The 17,240-nt window shown below is 44.4% G+C and overlaps 1 protein-coding gene across 1 annotated transcript in view; it reads left to right on the plus strand.

The window, feature by feature from the left end:
- LOC127578773 (serine/threonine-protein kinase 3/4) overlaps positions 1-11,565 on the plus strand; it is a 150,349-nt gene extending 138,784 nt beyond the window's left edge. Inside the window, exon 11 of the mRNA XM_052031215.1 lies at positions 5,094-11,565. Coding sequence (XP_051887175.1) covers positions 5,094-5,252 — 159 coding nt within the window. The 3' untranslated portion in view covers positions 5,253-11,565. The remainder of the gene's footprint in view (positions 1-5,093) is intronic.
- Positions 11,566-17,240: the final 5,675 nt, after the last annotated feature.

The raw sequence follows: 17,240 nt of genomic DNA on the forward strand, positions 1-17,240 counted from the left end.
GTGTTGCAAAGGCAAATTTTGGGTGTCGATTTTTTGTTTGGCTTGGTGTCAGAGGCAGGGGAGCGGACAGCAAAAATTATGCAGTGTTGGGGCACGTTGCTCTGGGACTGCTTGCCTTAGTGTTGTAGTCAACAGCAACCTTCGCTCATGGGAAGGGGTTTTACCCAGGCTGGGTAAAAAGGCATCTTTTTGGATGTGGATGTCAAGACTGACTCGGTGTAGGTATTCAAGCACAGTGTTCTGCAAGTTCCTCCAGTTTGGGCTGGGTATAGAGTGATAGAGAATTACAACATGGAAACAGACCCTTCAGCCCACTCAGTCCATGCTAACCAGCAGCCACCCATTTCAAAGTCAAAGTCGAGTTTATTGTCATATGCACACGTATGCACAGGTGCAATGAAAAACTTACTTGCAGTAGCACCACAGGCACATAGCATCATATAAGCAGCATTCACAAGAAAAACATAAATTAAACACATTTTTTACAAGGAAGAACACAATTAGAACAAAAAAAACAAAGTCCATTTTAGTGCAAAGTGATCAAAGTGGTCATAGTGTTGCTAAACTGTAGTGATTAGGGCTGTACCAGTCGGTTCAATGGCTGAGGGAAGTAGCTGTTCCTGAACCTGGTAGTGTGGGACTTCAGGCTTCTGTACCTCCTTCCTGACGCTAATCCTATTCTCATCAACTTTCCTCCAAATTCCACCACTCGCCTACACACCATTGGGGGGCAATTTACAGCGGCCAATTAACCCAGCAACCCGCATCTCTTTGGGATGTGGGAGGAAACCCACAGGGTCACAGGGAGAACGTGCAAACTCCACACAGACAGCACCCGAGGTCAAGATTGAACGCGGGTCTCTTGCACTGTGAGGCAGCAGTTCTACTTGCTGCACCACTGTGCTGCCGAATCTAAAAAGTTTTGTGCTCATGTTGGGTTTGGAGTAGCTGTGGTCAGGTCTTGTTTTAGCCGTATACCTGAGCAGACCTCTGGAACAACCAGTACCAGCCAGAGACCCTGTTCCTTTCGAGGATCTTGCACAATCTAAGACCTCTTCCCATTCAGCGTTTGAGGTGACCAAAATATCTGGGTGGAGCTTGGACCATTGGTTGAGCAGACCTTCCATCGATGTCAGTGTTGAGAGACCAAGTGCCTTGATGAGGGGCTAGTGAGGGAGACACTTCCCTGGCAAGCAGGCAGTTGAGAGGGCGGCAGTTTAGCAGTCACAGAGGAAGTCCACTGGTACACTCACCTTCCGACCAGAATGGAAGTACAGGTCCTCCCGAGGTTACGACAGCATTCCGTTCCTGAGAACTGTTCGTGATGGCAACTGCTCTGCCCGGGACCGCAAGAAACTGCAGAGAGTTGAGGACACAGCCCAGCACATCACGAAAACCAGCCTCCCCTCCATGGACTCTGTCTACACTTCTCACTGCCTTGGTAAAGCAACCAGCATAATCAAGACCCCACCCACCCCGGACATTCTCTCTTCTTCCCTCTCCCATTGGGAAGATACAAAAGCCTGAAAGCACGTACCACCAGGCTCAAGGACAGTTTCTATCCCATTGTTTTAAGACTATTGAATGGTTCCCTAGTACGATAAGGTGGACTCTTGACCTCACGATCTACCTTGTTATGACCTTGCACCTTATTGTCTTGCCTGTAGTGCACTTTCTCTGTAACTGTAACACTTTATTCTGCATTCTGTTATTGTTTTACCCTGTACTACCTCAATACACTGTGCAATGAATTAGAACATAGAACACTACAGCACAGTACAGGCCCTTCGGCCCACAATGTTGTGCCAACATTTTATCCTACTCTAAGATCTATCTAACCCTTCCTCCCACATGGCCCCCTATTTTTCTATCATTCATGTGTCTATCTAAGAGTCTCTTAGATGTCTTAAATTGATCTGTACGATCAGTTTGCAAGACAAGTGTTTCATTGTAGCTCAGTACAAGTGACAATAATAAACCGATTCCAATTCCAAGTCAGAAGTGAACAACAGCAGTGTGCTGGAAAGTATCGCAGAAGCAGCGGTGACAGGAGAGCGAGCAGGTGTGGGAAGAGTGGCCGCCATCCGGCCTCACTGACTTAGTGAGCGGGCGAGTGAGAGAAAGCACGCAGAATTGCCACGCTCTCACCGGGCAGAGGATGCCTGCAGCCGGTAAATCCATCCCCATCCATCCCGCCGGTCTCCTAAATGCTGTCCATAGGTCGGGCAGTCGTGTTCTGGGGAGGACCTGTATGTACAGTGCATGGGTCAGGCAATCCCTCCCAGTAGCTAACTACAAAGGGATGGAGACACGACTAATTCATTGAAGTCTAGTCCTAGATGAAATTTTGAGTGTCTTTTTCCTGACCGGAGCAAATGTCTGTTGAGCTTTGGCCAAGTCTGGAAGTGCCAAAAGCAGTGAACTGAATTTCTAAACATTGGGAGGTTGGCTCCATGACAAAAAGTATTGAGGAAAAAATAATGAATTCAATGTTTCTGCATTCGAGGGGCATTTGTATTTATTGAGATTTTAGCATGTCTTTAATAACAAAGAATATGCTTACCTTAATGAGGCAGTATTGTCAATCACCAAACTTCTCTCAGGTCTAGCTTGCTGTTATTTTTTTTGAGATTTGAGCCACCATGCAAGATTGAAAGAGAAGGCGTACAAGTGTCTGAATTATTTTTGGGGTGGGTTACTTGTTATAATGATCCAAAATTAATTAAATGCTGTAAACTGCAGTCCTCCATGGACTCTGTCTGCACTTCTCAATGCCTCACTAAAGCAGCCAACATAATCAAAGATTCCTCCCAACCCAAACATTCTCTCTCCGCCTCTCTCCCGTCAGGCAGAAGATACAAAAGCCTGAAAGCACGTACCACCAGGCTCAGGGACAGCTTCTATCCCACTGTTATAAGACTGTTGAATGGTCCCCTAGTACGATAAGATGGACTCTTGACCTCACAATCTCCCTTATTATGGCCTTGCACCTTATTGTCTGTCTACACTGCACTTTGTCTATAACTGTAACACTTTATTCTGCATTGTTATTGTTTTCCCTTGTACTGCCTCGATGCAATGTTATAATGTAATGATCTGTATGGATGGCATGCAAAACAAAGTTTTTCACTGTACCTTGGTACATGTGACAATAATAAACAAATTTAGAAAGTAGGGAGAAACTGAGAATGATTAATTCTTTAGTATATCTTTTAAGGTGGTATCTGGATTTATTCTTTGGAATCTAGAGAGTACTTATATTTTATGCATTTTTTCCCATGAATCACTCCAACCCGCGTGGAACACCAATTAGTCATGTTGATAAAGCAGTTTGTGATAGCAACTGATAGGTCCCAGCTGGCCATTGAGGATCTGCACAGATTAGTCCTTCAGTACAGTTCACAGGACACCAAGCCATCATATTTCCAGCGAGTCCAAACCAAATCTAAAAAAAAACAGGTGGCTGACTCCACTACCCATTGAGAGCTGCTCTGACACCAACCTATCACCTGCAACCATTCAGTGCTCTCCCACTGAAGAATATATAGCTGTATTTCAACAAGGAAGCATGTGCTTTACACGCTCTTGCCCTTCAAGACCTCAGTTCTACTCCACAAATTGAATGAAGTTCCAATTAAAAGTAAGTTCTATACAAGTGCAGGTTTACAGTTCTTTGCTCCAATGAGATTTCAGGCTGAGTTAGCACCGGTATTTCTCCTTCCTCGGAGGATAGCAAATTTAAGTATGATTCAGGGCCGTGCTGAGAGCCAGTGAACAGAGGGGTCTGACAGCTGATGGGGACCTGTCAAAGATTGGTGCCATCTGAAGAGAAGGCTCATGGTCCTAGGGTGTTAAATCTGGGAAGTTGAACTAAACTGCTGAGTACATTACTTAAAACAGAAGATGCTGCTGTAATTGGCCAGGTAGCATCTGCAGAGAGAAAGCAGGGCTAATGTTTCAGCTTAACGTTCTTGGAGCAGAACTGGGAAAATTTGGAAAACCGGCATGCCTTCAATTACAGAGAAGGGGAGAGGTGGGGACAACAGAGGGGGTGTCTGTGATAGGGTGGAGTCCAAGGAAAAATAGATGACACAGTTTGGTGTCCACTGAGAGGTGGTGGTGAAGGTGGTTAGAGGCAGTAATCTGTCTGGAGGAGGAGAATAGAGCAGGACAAAATCAAACAAGCTGGAACTGGTAATTGGTTTATTATTGTCACGAGTACCAAGGTGCAGTGAAAAGTTTTGTTCGACATGCCATCCATACAGGTCATTTCATCACATCAGTATATCAAGATAGTACAAGGGAAAAGCAATAACAGAATGCAGGATAAAATGTTACACTAACAGAGAAAGTGCAGTGCAGGCAGACAATAAGGTGCAAGGTCATGACAAGGTAGATGGTGAGGTCAAGAGTCCATTTTATCATACAAGACATCCATTCAATAGCCTTATAACAGCAGGATAGAAGCTGTCCTTGAGCCTGGTGGTACGTGCTTTCAGGCTTTTGTATCTTCTGCCCGATGGGAAGGGAGAGAAGAGAGATTGTCTGGGGTGGGTGGGGTCTTTGATTATGTTGGCTGCTTTACCGAGGCAGTGAGAAGTGTAGACAGAGTCCATGGAGGGGAGGCTGGTTTCCGTGATGTGCTGGGCTGTGTCCACAACTCTCTGCAGTTTCTTGCAGTCACAGGCAGAGCGGTTGCCATACCAAGCCACGATGCATCCGGATTGGAGAGGGTGCAGTGAGGTGAGGTAACTCAGCACACAGCAATTGCAAGAAATCTGAAATTAAGGAAAATATTGGGAGCGGTTCCACCTGACCTGACCGGAGATTGGGAAAACTCCAGAGAAATGTGGGGTAAAACACTTGGGGAGATGCAACCTGACAAGGGAAACTGGAGAATATCGAGCAATACTGAGGGGCACTCTTATCCCTGTATGTTCTAGGCACCCAACCAGAAAAAATAATTTACATCTACCCTACTAAATCTTTTAATTGTCTTAAAGATCTCAGTCAGCTCCTATTTTGTTTATATTGGACTTTTTTTGTGGTGGCAAGAAAATAAAATCTAACACTTCTTAAAATATAATTTACAGTTGAAGAGTTGGAGCGTTGAAGAATTGCAGAGGAGACTCGCCTCGCTGGACCCCACAATGGAGCAGGAGATCGAAGAGATTCGCCAGCGCTATCAGGCCAAGAGGCAACCCATCCTGGACGCCATCGACGCCAAGAAACGACGGCAGCAGAACTTCTGAGACTCTCCCAGGAGTTCCCACCAGTGGGGCGATGTGTTATTCCCGCTCAAGGCTCTGTGAAGAAACATTGTTTCCAAAGCACACATGTACACACACATGTACACACACGCACATTTGTACTCACAGGCACACATACCAGTGACTCTGGCATACACAAACAGACACGCACATACCACAGATTCTCACACACAACTTTTACTTTGCACACACTAGTGCACACACACATGTGGAGTCGCAGCAAGTTCCCCTGCATACAGCCACACATGACACAGATTTGCACTCATTATCACACACAGCTACACGCACACGCACTCACATACAAAAAAAGGCAGGAACACACGAACACACAAAGACGCGCGCACACTCACACACACTCACACTCAAACAAACATAGACTCTCACATGGACAAACAGCTCTCATGCCATGGACTAATAGGCACGTTGCCCCTCTAACCTCAGGAGTCTCGCTTTTGGTTAAGTGGCTTGTTAAAAGCCACCACCAGGATGAACATTGTTTTTATTTTATTTTTTAAAAACTATTTTTCTAAAATTTTTTTGTCCAGAAGCCATCGTCACTCTGAGAAACCTTAAGCTATATATTTTAAACAGATAAGAGGAGCTCCCCAGATTAACACTTTGCAATAAAACTACTGTATATCAAGGCTTTAGGCCAAATCCCAGTCTCCACTCCTTCCTACCCAACCACTAAAGCCTGGCTTTGAACAATGATGGGACATCTCCATCCAAGACATGAAATGGAATAAAACGTAAGGAATCTCTGAAGGAGAGGTGGGCTTGCATTCAGAGAAACATTCTGTTTCTCCCTAGTCTCCTGTCTTGCAGTACTTTGTTTCTTCTTGTCCTCCACAGCCCAATGATGTCTGCCATTGTTATTGTTTGAACTGAGGTAAAGGCACAACTAACTTTCATTAATGTCTGCATCCCTTAAATTTGGTTCCTCCAGCTTTTATTGTCTTGTAATTTGCTTTATCCAAGCATATTGAGACACGTTTGACAAGTGGAACTTGTTTCATGACCTCAGGGTGAGCCAGTGGACTTGACAGCCAGTGAAGTGTTTTAGAGATTGCAGCTTCGGAAGTAATGTAGTAAACACAGCAGCCAACTTGTTCCCCGCAACAAGCAACCTGCTGAAGGTGAAGGAACTCAGCGGGTCGAGCAGCATCTCTGGGGGGGGTAAAGGAATTGTCAACATTTCGGGTCAAAACCGTGCATCAGTTCCCAGCCAGCTCCCACAAGCAACTAATGTCCAGATAATCTCTTTTTAGAGAGGTAGATTGAGAAATAAGCGTTGACCATGACACCAGGGGAGATCTCCTCTGCCCTTCTCTGAAACAATATTGACAGGATCTTTTACCTTCAGCTGACAGAGCAGGTAGGCCCTCAGTTTAATGTCTCAATGAAAGGCAGCTCATCTGATAATGTGACACTCTCTTAGCATTGCACAGGAAGCTTTACCCTAGGTATTATACTTGCATTCTGCATTGAGACTCGAACTCATGACCATCTCACTTAGAATGAGAGCACTGAGGCCTTTACAAAGCAGCATCACCAGACTGGCATCCTTGTTATGCCAAACCTTTCAGGGCCAAATATTAATTGCAGCTTGTAAAAAGCCCGCATTCCTCTGGGTGTTTAAAGCAATTGTTGTTGCTTTTACTAATAGTGTTATCCACAGCTCTGTCATTCCTCACAAAACATTGCTGTGGTACCAGGATCATCTGCTTGATATCCATAGTAGCTTTTCCTGTCATGCAATCTTTTATTTAGTCGGTTCACTGGCTCCCTTTGTGCTGGTGCCTTCCGCAGTCTCAACCAGTCACTCTTTGGTTGTATAATTCCTCACACTCAGACTGTCTTATAAATATAGAATGGTGAAAATTCATAGTATATTGAAAGAAATGGCTAGCGTTTTAGATGGAACCCACCATCAGAATGCATCCCTTCATGAGCTGATCTTTTTGTTGCTGACTAACTTTTATAAGCAAACTTTGTTCTTAGCTCATTTCAGCATCCACGATTTCCTTAAACAACCTTCATTATCAGAGTGAAACTTTTCCAGGCAATAAGCTTTGAATGTTGATAGTAGAAATTGTTAAATGAATAACACACTCAGTATTTTTTTGTTTGCAGTGTTTGACCAGCATATGTGGGACTTGCTGGACTAATACATTTTGTCAAGCCCCATTTACTTTACAATCTGACCAAGTTCTTATTGGGTTGGGATCTTCTGAAGTCAAGGAGATGTGCATGGTTTTAAGAGTTCAGGAAGTATCACTGAGTTGGTTATCCTGGTCTAGGCAGTTCTGTCTTTGCTTGACCCTAGTGTGCTGTGTACCATCTGACTCGCCCATGATGGATGGACAATGCATGACTTGCCTTTACTAGTGTTTAGATAAAACATCACAACCAAAGTGCTTGCTGCTCCTCCATTTACAAGATGCCTCAGCAGGACCCACCTGCACCTGTCAGGAGGCAGGTCCCAGGCGGATTAGAATAGTTCTGGCTTCTGTCGTCAGTCTGCACTGTGTCTACAGATGACAGCAGGCTTGCCTTGATAGTCCCTGTGCCCAGATCCGGCATCTTTTCCCCATCCAGCGATAACTGTTAGGAAATCCACCTGTGGACATAAAACAGGAGTGCCTCCCACCGGTGTTTTATGATGGTCAAGTAGTCTGCTGGCATTGGCTCTTGGCTGACCACAAGTTTGATCAGCACAATGTTATTAGTAACATTTATTGATAGAAATGTTTTAGCAACTAACTGGAAAATGGAGGTCTGTAAACGTGCCTTACCAAATGCACACAGATTGGCTAATTGGGATTCACCCCGGCACACATCCACACGTGTTAAATGTACAGTGTAAAGAATTTACACATTTTGTGAAGGTCTACAGCATTGTTATATTTCTGTACTTAGGGTGTTAAGAAGTAGATTTTCACTGGTGTTTTTCAATAAACTGGATTGAAAGTGTTATTTTTAAAATGTCTGAGAAATGTTAAAGCGAAACAGACCTGTGTTTCTCTGTACCTGAGCCTCGTCTGTGGCAGCCCCCTGCTTGTTTTCTGTACCCTGTCATATTCCCTTGTTGTTACAATGAGAACTTATGACTTTACTGAAGGTCCCTGTACCAGTTTTCATTGCAGCACAGTTCTTGCTCTCGGTGAATGCACTTGGCTGTGATGTACTCTCCTGGATGGAAAAGCCATTTTAGCCTTTCAGGATGTCACTGAGAAGCAAGTCATTGTTGGATAGTCTCCCAACACTTGCTGACTTATGTTGTCACCTAAAGAATGACATGTCAGATTGTAATAAAGGCCCAAAATGAAGGATAGAAGCAGGAGGAGGGTATTTCACATTCAGTTCGATCAGGGCTGGTCTGTTCTCACTCCCATATACCCACCTTCCGTCGCATAGTAACACCCTCGGATCAAATTTAACATTGCGAATTGATTGCCAGCTGAACAACTTCTTTGGGAGAGTGCTCTGCATTTCTGCGTCCTTGCTCGGGAAGAAGTGTTTCCTGACTTCAACATTAATTGGAAAGGCTCTAATTTTCGTGCTGTTGTTCCTTGTTCTGAACTCCCCACAAATGATTGTGGCTGAGCTCAAGTTGACCCTGACGTCCCACTATGTAATAACACTGTCATTTCTCAAGGTACCACCTGGAAATGTTTCCTCTCAACCAAGTCCCTTGTTAGAACATAGAACAGTACAGCACAGGAACAGGGCCTTCAGCCCTCAATGTTGCACCGAACTGATTAAATTAGTAATCAAATGCCCAACTAACCTAATCACTTCTGCCTTCATAACCAAAGACCTCATTAACTAACTCTACACGGTAGACTTCAAAGGATACACAAAGAATGTAGCAAGTTCAGGAACTCTAGCAAATGAAGGAAATTATTTTAACTCCCCAAGTGTCTTGACGTTCTGTAGCTGGTCCTTTTGGATCTCCTTTCATTACACCCTGGACTAGCTTGCATGCTCCCAGCTGTAACACTGCACCTGATGGAACTCCCAGCTACGATAGGCAACAGCACTCACATACTGAAGCCTCTTGGCTCGTATAAGTGATGTTGCAGGGATGGCGAGATTAAGGATTCCAATCATGCAGCATTCTATTCATAAAATGTGCCCCCACCCCGAGGTTTGAAATTAATTTCCAGTGTACTGTTGACAATGAGCCCCAACTTTTATCCTTGTATAATCGTGTTTAATATATTTCCTTTTTTAAAACCCAGACACGCAGTATATTGATCAGAGGTGCAGGAAAATTAAATTAGCTATTTTTTTTAAGTGAATAGTGCCTCTTTTATTCTGGGCAAACTAAAAATCTAGGCAAGCAATATTTGTTTTAAAGAATGCACTTGAAACTCTGAAATAATTGGGTTATTGAACAGGGTTATATGAGTGCAAATTTTATTCCTTGCCTTCCCCTCTGAAGCCTTATAGCCATAAGGTGGCATTTAAAGTGCTGCTGGAGTTGGAAGTGGACCTTCCTGTTGCCAGTTATGGGTTTCCTATCTCATGCACGTTGGCTCATGTCACGTAAGAGGGAAGTAACAAGAGTGTGGAGACCTGATTTTAGGTTAAGTTAGTTTATTATATGTCGGCTTTTCGTGGTTGGGAACATGAACTGAAGGCAAATGCTCTGATAACTGTGCAATTTACCTGATAATTTGAATTCATCCTGCTTAACAGATTGTTTGTAAATGTTTGAATAACCAGCCAGTTCGAAAGAGGCGACTTTCAACCAAGGGGAGGAAAGTTTGTGGCTCCCATCACAAGCCCGTTCTCTGATGAATGATCCTTCTCTCAACTTGCCACTCTTAATCTGTGACCTCAAACGAACACATATCGCCTCTTCTTTTTCTGGTTGCACTGTACTAGCTTGTGGTCATTTCTTAGGTATTGATCAAAGACTGAGTGATTGGAACCTCTCAACCTTTCCCACTAACACCAAGCTTTGCCTCAACCAATGTCTGTTAGTAGAAGTACCCCTTCTCCCCACCAACACAAACACATGCACCCCCCAAGTGTCTGTAGAGAGCGTTGATGTACATTGGTCAGCAATGAGATTTAAGCTGATTAAATAATTTCATAAATTAATAAAGGGAGTTTATTTCTTATAATGGAGTTTATCCAGAAAGGGAAAGAATAATTTTTAAAAATTAAAGCTACTCTATTGATGGATGAATTCAGGAAACGTACAAGTTCTGGCCCTTCCCCCCAATTAGCCAAACGTAATGAAATGTTTCAAGATTAGATCAGTGTTTTGGGAGCTCAAGGCACCACTCTCACCCAGGAAGCTGGTCTACTGTATGTCCTGCGACTCAGAAAGAGTTGTCCCAATCTCCCTGGCTCTTTCTCTCCCCAACCTAAAAATCTATGGGTGTCATATTTACTATTGAATCTGCTTCCAATGGCAGTGGGCACTGAAAACAATTATTGTTCTTCTTGTCTCAGATTCTTTATCCAGTTATCTTAAATCGCTGAGCTCTGATTACTAGCCCTCCTGAATCTCCCTTGTAATTATGAACACTTCTATTAAACCTCCCCTTAGCTTACATACTCTGTTAGAAAGATGATCATGTGTTCTTCACCTCATTCTGGGTGCATCACTTGTAAATCTCCTCTCCGTTGTCTTAAGAGTCCTTGCTAGTATGGTGCCCAATGTTGTCTGAGCACCAATCCCTGACGTACAAAGGCTTGCTTGGGAACTCCGTGTCTCTGTAGAGCTATCATGTTGGCATGCTTAAAATATCACTCGTGATTCATTTTTGTTATACGGGGACAGAAACCTGGAAGAATTGTACTGTCACTCAGAGGTTATTGTGAAATGCAAGTCCAGACTCTCAGCTTGTAGATAAATTTGGGAGGGAAGAAAAGAATATTAAAATGGGGGACAGTTCGAAGGTCCATTTCTAAAATTCAGTGAGACTTCATTATGCTGTGGTCAGTTGCTGAGGCTTAGCCTATGTATTGGGTCCTTTTCATTAAAGCACTGAGGTGGAAAGACATTAATATTTTGACTTTCCAGTTTAAAAACTCAAAACTTTCGAAGAGATGAATTGTCACAGCAGGTTCTGATCATTTGGACTGGAGATCCAAGCAGTTCTTTTTCCCGTGTGCATATTATATAAAATGTTCAATTTAGATGTGTATGTTTGTGGATGAAGAAAAGTTTGTAAATTTTACTGTTTTTACTCAGATTTAATGTTGCAGCCACTTTGTTCTGTAAACTTTGTTTTACTATGTTTGACAGTGATGTTGTCAATTAAAGAAAGCTGTTGGGAAAAGTTTGAAGGAGTGTTTCTTAATTTGATAAAGTACAGCAAGACTGCACAAAATGGATCTGAATTCCAGGAAGCCAATTGTGTCCTGATCTGCATTGTACGAGACAGATTTCTAGATGCTTGTCTTCTGACCCCAAAAAAACAAAGTCAGTAGAGACACAAGAGACTGCAGATATTTGAATCTGGAGCAACAAACAAGCTGCTGGAGGAATTCGCAGGTAAACGTCAAAGGTGAGTTTATTGTCAGATGCACAAGTACGTGTATACACAGGTGCAATGAAAAACTTACTTGCAGCAGCATCACAGGCACATAGCATCAGAGAAGCAGCATTCACAAGAAAAACATAAATTATACACAATTTTTACAAGAAAGAAAATCAATTTTAGTGCAAAGTGATCAAAGTAGTCATAGTGTTGCTGACTTCAGGCTTCTGTATCTCCTGCCCAATGGCAGCTGTGAGAAGATGGCATGGCCTGGATGGTAAGATGAAGATTTCTTTATTAGCCACACGTACAATGAAACACACAGTGAAATGAATCTTTTGCGTAGAGTGTTCTGGGGGCAGCCCGCAAGTGTCGCCACACTTCTGGTGCCAACGTAGCACGCCCACAGCTTCCTAACCTTTACGTCTTTGGAATGTGGGAGGAAACCCACACAGATACAGGGAGAATGTACAAACTCCTTACAGACAGCAGCGGGAATTGAACCCAGGTCGCTGACGCTGTAATAGCATCATGCTAACTGCTACACTACCGTGCCTGCCCGGCTGGGTGAAAGGCGAGGACCAAGGGAGCTCTGTTGGTTCTGTCTGCGAGGAGGGAGGTAATGTGATGGGTTCCTCAGAAGACAGCCTGCCTGCGTAGTTTGTCTTTGGCCTCACCCTGGCAGTGGAGAAGGCGGAGAACAGACAGGTCAGTGTGGGAATGGGAAAGGGAGTCGAAGTCACACGCAACTGGAAGCTCAAGGTGACCATTGTGGACAGAGAGCATGTGCTCCGCAAGATGGTTGCCTAGTCTGCGCTTGGCCTTGCCAATGTAGGGGAGGCCACATCGAGAGCACAGAGTGCAGTAGATGAGGCTGGAGGAGATGCCACTGACTGCCTTGCCTGGAAGGCTTGTTTGGGTCCCTGGACAGTGGTGAGGGAGGAGGTACAGGTGTAAAAGGCAACTGGAAATGTAAGGGTTAATGGTGTACAGTTATTGCTTCAACCATGATGTGACTATAGTCATGACCGCAAGATGTGCAGGTGCTTGGGTGAAACAAAGAGGTGCTTAAGGCATATCTTGTTTTGCTAAAAGTTTGCTGTAAGCAACTGCCCAAGTATGTGCAGCTCCACACGGAGGCATCTTTAGATTAAGTATAAAAGGAGGGACACAAACATGTAAATTTTTGAGTGGGGGGTCAGTACAGAGCTTGGGTTACACTGTTTACTCTTTCTCTGTATCCCTCCCACCAGCGTTAAATAATAAAGCACTAATTGTACGCTCCTTGGTTCTGCTGTTGTCTGCTTTATTACAGCGCGGGTCAACTTTCACACAGGGACAAGTGTTTCAGCTCCTCTGCTTGCAGGGGAAAGTGCCAGGGGAAGGAGAAGGGTGGCTGGGGAGGTGATGAGTGAACCAGGGAGTCATGGAGAGATCAGTCCTTGCAGAAGGGGATGGGGAGGGGGAAGATCGATTGGTGGTGAGGTCCTGCTGAAGCTGGCGGAAATGGTCAAGAAGGATGAGCTGGATGTGAAGGCCAGTTGGGTGAAAGGCGATGACCAAGGGAACCCTGTCTGCGAGGAGGGAGGTAACGTAATGGGTTCCTCGGCACAGCTTCAACGTGAAGCAGTGGAGTTTCAACCTGCGACATCACAGATTATCAGGTGATCAGCACATTGCCGTTTGTGGGCGGTTGCCTTTCAGAAATCACAACAGTGACTTAACGTCAAAAACGTAGATCATTGGTTGTAAAGAGCATTGAGACATCCTTAAAGGGGAACGAAAGATATCATTGTTTACAACTGACAGCATCTGTTGTACTTTTCTGGCTGACTTGGTCTCTATAAAGAAACAATGAAACCCAAGTCATCAGCAATGGTCTATATTTAGCATCCTCCTGCCTCCTAGCTACTGCCATTGCTGCTGCTTCACTGACTGCAGTATATCTGAACAGTCAGGTCTTGAAATAATATCAGCTATATATGGAATATCCTTGTTTCTTGACATTAACACTCAATGTAAATAAGTTATCCATGTGACATCTGTAACAGATGTGTCTCAGTAGGATGACATCGTATCTTCTGTCTGGTGACCAATAACCATGCGTAATCATTTGGAGGTCAGTATCATTTCAATATAAAAAAAATCTTCAATAATAGTGTTTCCGTTAACTGAAAGCCATAAAATGAATGCAAACACATTGAAATTTATTTTATTCCTCTCATAGATTCAACAGTGGTCAACATTTTTTCAAAGTGCAGATACTGTAAATCTGAAAAACAGAAAACTGGAAATACTCAGCAGGTCAGGTAGTGCATGCGGAGGAAGAAACAGAGAGAATGTGTCAGGTAGCCTTCGTCATCTGATGAAAATTCAGTAGGCAGTGCTCTTGCCTCAAAGTAGGAAGAAGCTGCAGAGTAGTGGACACAGCCCAGTCCATCACAGGCACAACCCTCCCCACCACTGACAGCATCTACAGGAGGTGCTGCCTCAAGAAGGTGGCATCTATCATCAAGGTCATGCCCTCTTCCCGCTGCTACTGTCAGGCAGGAGGTACAGAAGCCTGAAGTCCCACACCACCAGGTTCAGGAACAGCTGCTTTCCAACGACCATCAGGTTCTTGGACCAATCTGCACAACCCTAACCCTACCTCAGCAACGGAACACTACAGACCACCTCTTGCTCTATCACGGACTTGTCTCTGATTGTGTTTTGTTTTGCACTGAAGTCTTTCTTTTTGGATGCTTTTTTTTCTTCACTGTCTTGTATAATTTATGTATAATTTGTGTGTTGTCTGTCTGTACTTACGTGTCTGTGATGCTGCTGCAAGCAAGATTTTCATTGTACCTGTATCTCACCGTACTGTGCATCTGACAATAAACTCGCCCTGACTTGAAGGTTGAGAGTTCAAGCCCCAGTTCAGAAGCTTGCACAGAGAAATCTCACTGGTCATGCTAAGGGAGGTGCTGCACTAGACGATATCACCTTCTGTGTTAACCCACGATCCTGACTGCTCCCTCCAGTAGGAGCTAAAGATCCCATGACATCAGTTTGAAGAGCCAGTGAGTTGTCTTTCTGTCTAATTATTCCTCAGCCACTATCATTAACAACTTCCAACACTGGTACCGGCAGCTGGAGGAGAGCAGAAGGGAGGAGTTGACTGACAACCAGGTAATGTGGGAAAAGCTTGTGACAGGCACTTTCTCTCAAAGCTGACAAATCACTTCACCATTATGAAGCTGGTGACAGATTTTGCCCACTTAACAAAATTTCATGTTAATTTGAATGCTAATGAACAATTTAAACTAATTTCACTGCCTAGTGTTCCTGTGTGAATGGGAATTAAAGAAAAATCTGAAGCTCATTATATCCAAAGCAGACAGATCAATTCATCAGGCGTGGTGCAAAATGATAATCAATTGCATCCTCTCTCTGTAACCCTACACCTGAATCGTAACTTGCCATTAATATCCAAGCTTGTCCTGGATTATAGCGCCAGATCCCCATGGCACTACTCCTCTGCATCATTAGCACTCCCAAATCGAATCAGAGTCATACAACACGAAGACAGGCCCTTCAGCCCAACCGGTCTGTGCCAACCAAAATGCCCATCTAAGGTAATCCCATCTGCCCATGTTTAGCCTATATCCCTCCAAACCCTTCCCAACCATGTACCTGCCCAAATGTCTTTTAAATGTTGTTAAAGTACCTACCTCAACCACTTCCTCTGGCAGCTCATTCCAGGTATGGACCACCTCCTGGGTGAAAAAGTTGCCCCTCTTGCTCCTATTAAGTGTCTCCCCTCTCACCCTAAATCTAGCCCTCTGGTTCTTGATTCCCCTTCCTTGGGAAAAAGACTGTGCGCATTCACCCTATCTATGCCCTCATGATTTTATACACATCTATAAGATCACCCCTCATTCTCCTACATTCCAGTGAAAAAAGTCCCAATTTGCTCAACCTCTCTCCATAACTGAGTGCCCTGAGTCCTGGCAACATCCTAGAAATCTTTTTTGCACTCTTTCCAGCTTAATGGCGTCTTTCCTATAGCAGGGTGACCAAAACTAAACACGGTACTCCAAATGCGGCCTCACCGACGTCTTGCACAACTGTGCAAAATGATAACTGACAGCAGGCTATTCCACTACAAAAGGCATCATGCCGAATCAAATTTGGTGCTCACCTGAGTCCACACATAGATCATGGTGTTTGGTTTCAGGAGCCTAACCTTGGGGAGGAGTTTCGGATCATTGGGGGCATAGAGGCAGGGTTTACTGCGATGATGAGTTATTGATGAAACACTGGTAGAAAGTGGGCACACTTTTGTAGGAACAAAGAACTACACCCTGTTTAAGTAAAAAATGGAAAATGCAGGAAATAATCAGCCCATCAGGCAGCATCTGTAGATAGAGGAACAGAGTTTGTGTTTCCAGTCGCTGACTAGGAATAGTTAGCAAACGATCTTGTTTTCAATTGCAGAGAAGAGGGATGGGGTGGACAGGACAAAGGTGACGTCTGTGTTAGGGTGGGGAAAGATGGTGCAAATGCGCTGGCGTCAGCTGAGAATGGGTGGTAAGGGCTTGTTGACGACAGTTGATGCGGCTGGGGGAGGTGCAAGTAGGGGGGGTGAGTGTGGACGGAGGAGGAGGGGATCCGTGAAACATCCAACACGGCAGCTGCTGGAAATATGAAATAAAAGAGGACTCTGGAAGCACAGGCTATGGGGCAAGGAGGGCCAAGTTAAAGTTACAGCGTTCATCAGAACTGGCCTGTTCTGATGCAGACCCATACAGCTGGTTATCTGATATTGTTGAATTCATTCTTGAGCTGGAAGGGTTGCGCTGTGGCTATTGGAAGATGAGGTACTGTTTGTTGGAATTTGTCAAGAGGCCAAAGTCAGAGAGGTCAAAGTAGGAGAGGGTTAGAGAATTGGAGTGACAAATAATTGGAAGCTTAGGCTTGTCCATCCCCATATACAATACCTCTGCTGCTATTAATCAATTCTGTCCTTCCTCTTTCACTCACCTTATGTTATGTTCTTCTCCAGCAAGCTGCAGCACCATCGCCTTTCCCTACTCTTTCCCAGTTTCTATCCTGCCCATGGAATGTGAGAGGGATGAGGCTCCACTACCCTCCGGAGACTGCTCCACCATTCAGCAAGATCATGGCCGATCTGATCACTGGCCTCGCTCCCCGTCCCTGCCTGTTCCCCATAACCCTTGATTCCTTTGTTGTCCAGCTCTGAATATACTTCGTTTCACTGTTCGTCGCCCTCTGGGATGGAGAGCTCCAGAGATTCACAATCCTCGAAGTCAAGGCACTTCCCATCACCTTGGTCCTGAATTGCCAAGCTCTAAGCCTGAAGATCCTTCGTTCTAGTGATTCCAGGCAGGGGAAGTAAGCAAGAACATAGAACATAGAACCTCTCAGCATTTAGCCTGTTCCATGCTCCAATATTACATCGCTC

The sequence above is a fragment of the Pristis pectinata genome, chromosome 16 (genome assembly GCF_009764475.1).
Source record: "Pristis pectinata isolate sPriPec2 chromosome 16, sPriPec2.1.pri, whole genome shotgun sequence".
Classification (NCBI taxonomy): Eukaryota; Metazoa; Chordata; class Chondrichthyes; order Rhinopristiformes; family Pristidae; genus Pristis; species Pristis pectinata.